At 52.2% G+C, this 1,883-nt stretch overlaps 1 protein-coding gene across 1 annotated transcript in view; it reads left to right on the top strand.

Moving 5' to 3' along the window:
* The first annotated feature begins 1,752 nt into the window (after positions 1-1,752).
* The window catches only part of HOXC12 (homeobox C12), a 1,651-nt gene continuing 1,520 nt past the window's right edge, over positions 1,753-1,883 (top strand). Inside the window, exon 1 of the mRNA XM_005869271.1 lies at positions 1,753-1,871. Within this exon, the coding sequence (XP_005869333.1) occupies positions 1,753-1,871 (119 nt within the window). The remainder of the gene's footprint in view (positions 1,872-1,883) is intronic.

Below are 1,883 nucleotides of genomic sequence, written 5' to 3'. Positions count from 1 at the left end.
CGTGCTGGGGTGGGGAAGGGGCAGACGCGGAGCGTCTAACTGCGGGCCAGCAGGGCAGGCCGGCTGGGCGACGCCTGCACGGACGCATTTCTGGGGAGTGAGCAGCTATGGTTTGGGATATGAAATCGCCCGGAGCTGTGGAATTCTAAGAATCTGCGTCTCTCTCCGCTGCGTCCTGCAGAGAAGAGAGAGAAAAAAGGAGATGAGAATTTTTTTGCTCCGGTCTGCTTCGGCTTTTGCTCAGACATTTAACTTTCACCTACATGGGTGTGTTTTTTCTCTCCCATATGGAGTCTCTTAGTCTCTAATCTTCTCTAAATCTTCTGGTGCTTTCTCATATTTAGATGTTTCCTGAACTATTTATCTCACCTCGTATTACTAAAGCTGGGCATTGGATAAGGAGCCTGAAATAATCACATGGAAATTCGACTATTTTGTCTACTAGGCTCCGAGAGAATACACCTACTTTTGAAGGTTTTTGTATTATATGTGTGTGTGTTGGTTTGTGTGTTTTTTTCTCCTTTTTAATCCACTTGACTATGTTCTGTGGACTTAGTTGGAACGGGTTTGTGATTTCCCTACCTTGATGAGTCTCACCAATGGCAGCATTGGGTACTCAGCCTTTTCCCGGCGGAGCTGCTGAGGCCAGCACCATAAACATAATTTTAAGCCCCCAACAGGATGGTTCTCTAGAGTTCTTTCCCTCGCTCCCAGCACACCTAGTGGCCTCAGCACTGCTATCTGATGGTCCCAGAGCAGGTTGGGCCAATGTCTTCTTCACAGTGGGTGTCAGGATCTTCCCAGGCCAACCAAGCTCTGCTAGGGGCCCAGAGACTCTCTTGCAAAGACTCTGGGAGGTTCCCCCAGAAGCCCCTGTGACCCACAGAATCACAGTCAAGAGCAGTCCAAGCCCCCACATTCTCAAGAGCAGGTAGGCAGGTTCACATAGAGCTGGGCGCCTTCTTTTCCTGCCTCCCTCTGCATCCTTTCTCTACAGGTTGCGTGGACGTGTGAGGAGAGGGTGGCTCCCAGCATGGCGGGGAGACCCTACATTAATAATGCTCCCTGAGTCCTTCCTGGAGGAAAGGGCCCCACATGCCTCCCCCAATTCCTGAGGAGAAAGAGCTGAAGAAGAAAAGCTCAGCAGCCACAGGGCCGAGAAAGATAGCAGCAGGAGAACCTGCCCTTACCCCACTCGCCTCTACTGTAAATAAACCCCGAGCCAAAGGGCTCATCCGTCTCCTTAAACAGCCAGTAAACTTTATATGACACAATATCTAATAGTAATTTATTGGGGAGATATTGTAAATTCCAACGGTTTTAGTTAATAAAGGAGCTAATTAAAGAGGGACGGGCTGTGCTGGGCCAGCTGTTGGTGAGAAGATAATACATCTGGGGGGGGGGGCGCGTGCAGGGTGCAGAAGTGTGTATGTGCGGGTCTTTTTGGTGTGGCTATTTTCCCCTTGCCCCGCGTCGGGCGACTGCCTCGCTCTCTGCGTTCGGTTTTATATGATTTCTTTAAAAAACTAGAAACCAGCGAATAAATCTGTCCCCGCGTTTCGTGCGCCCCCCCCCCCATTGGGGAAGGGGGAAGTTGGAATGGTGCGGGGTGGGGGGATTCGCTGTCCCCACCCATCCCTCTGGCGGCGGCACCCACGTGAGTTGGACGGCCAATGGGTGGCCGGTGCAGGTTTAACTATGTTTAATGTCAGATAGCAATAAAGTAGAAGCTGCCGGTCGGGCCCCGCGGAAATGGGAGAGCATAATCTCCTGAATCCCGGGTTTGTGGGGCCGCTGGTGAACATCCACACGGGGGACACCTTCTATTTCCCCAATTTCCGCGCGTCCGGGGCGCAGCTGCCCGGGCTGCCGTCGCTGTCCTA

The sequence above is a fragment of the Myotis brandtii genome, unplaced genomic scaffold (assembly GCF_000412655.1).
Source record: "Myotis brandtii unplaced genomic scaffold, ASM41265v1 scaffold29, whole genome shotgun sequence".
Classification (NCBI taxonomy): Eukaryota; Metazoa; Chordata; class Mammalia; order Chiroptera; family Vespertilionidae; genus Myotis; species Myotis brandtii.
This window is presented reverse-complemented; position numbering and strand designations above follow the sequence as displayed.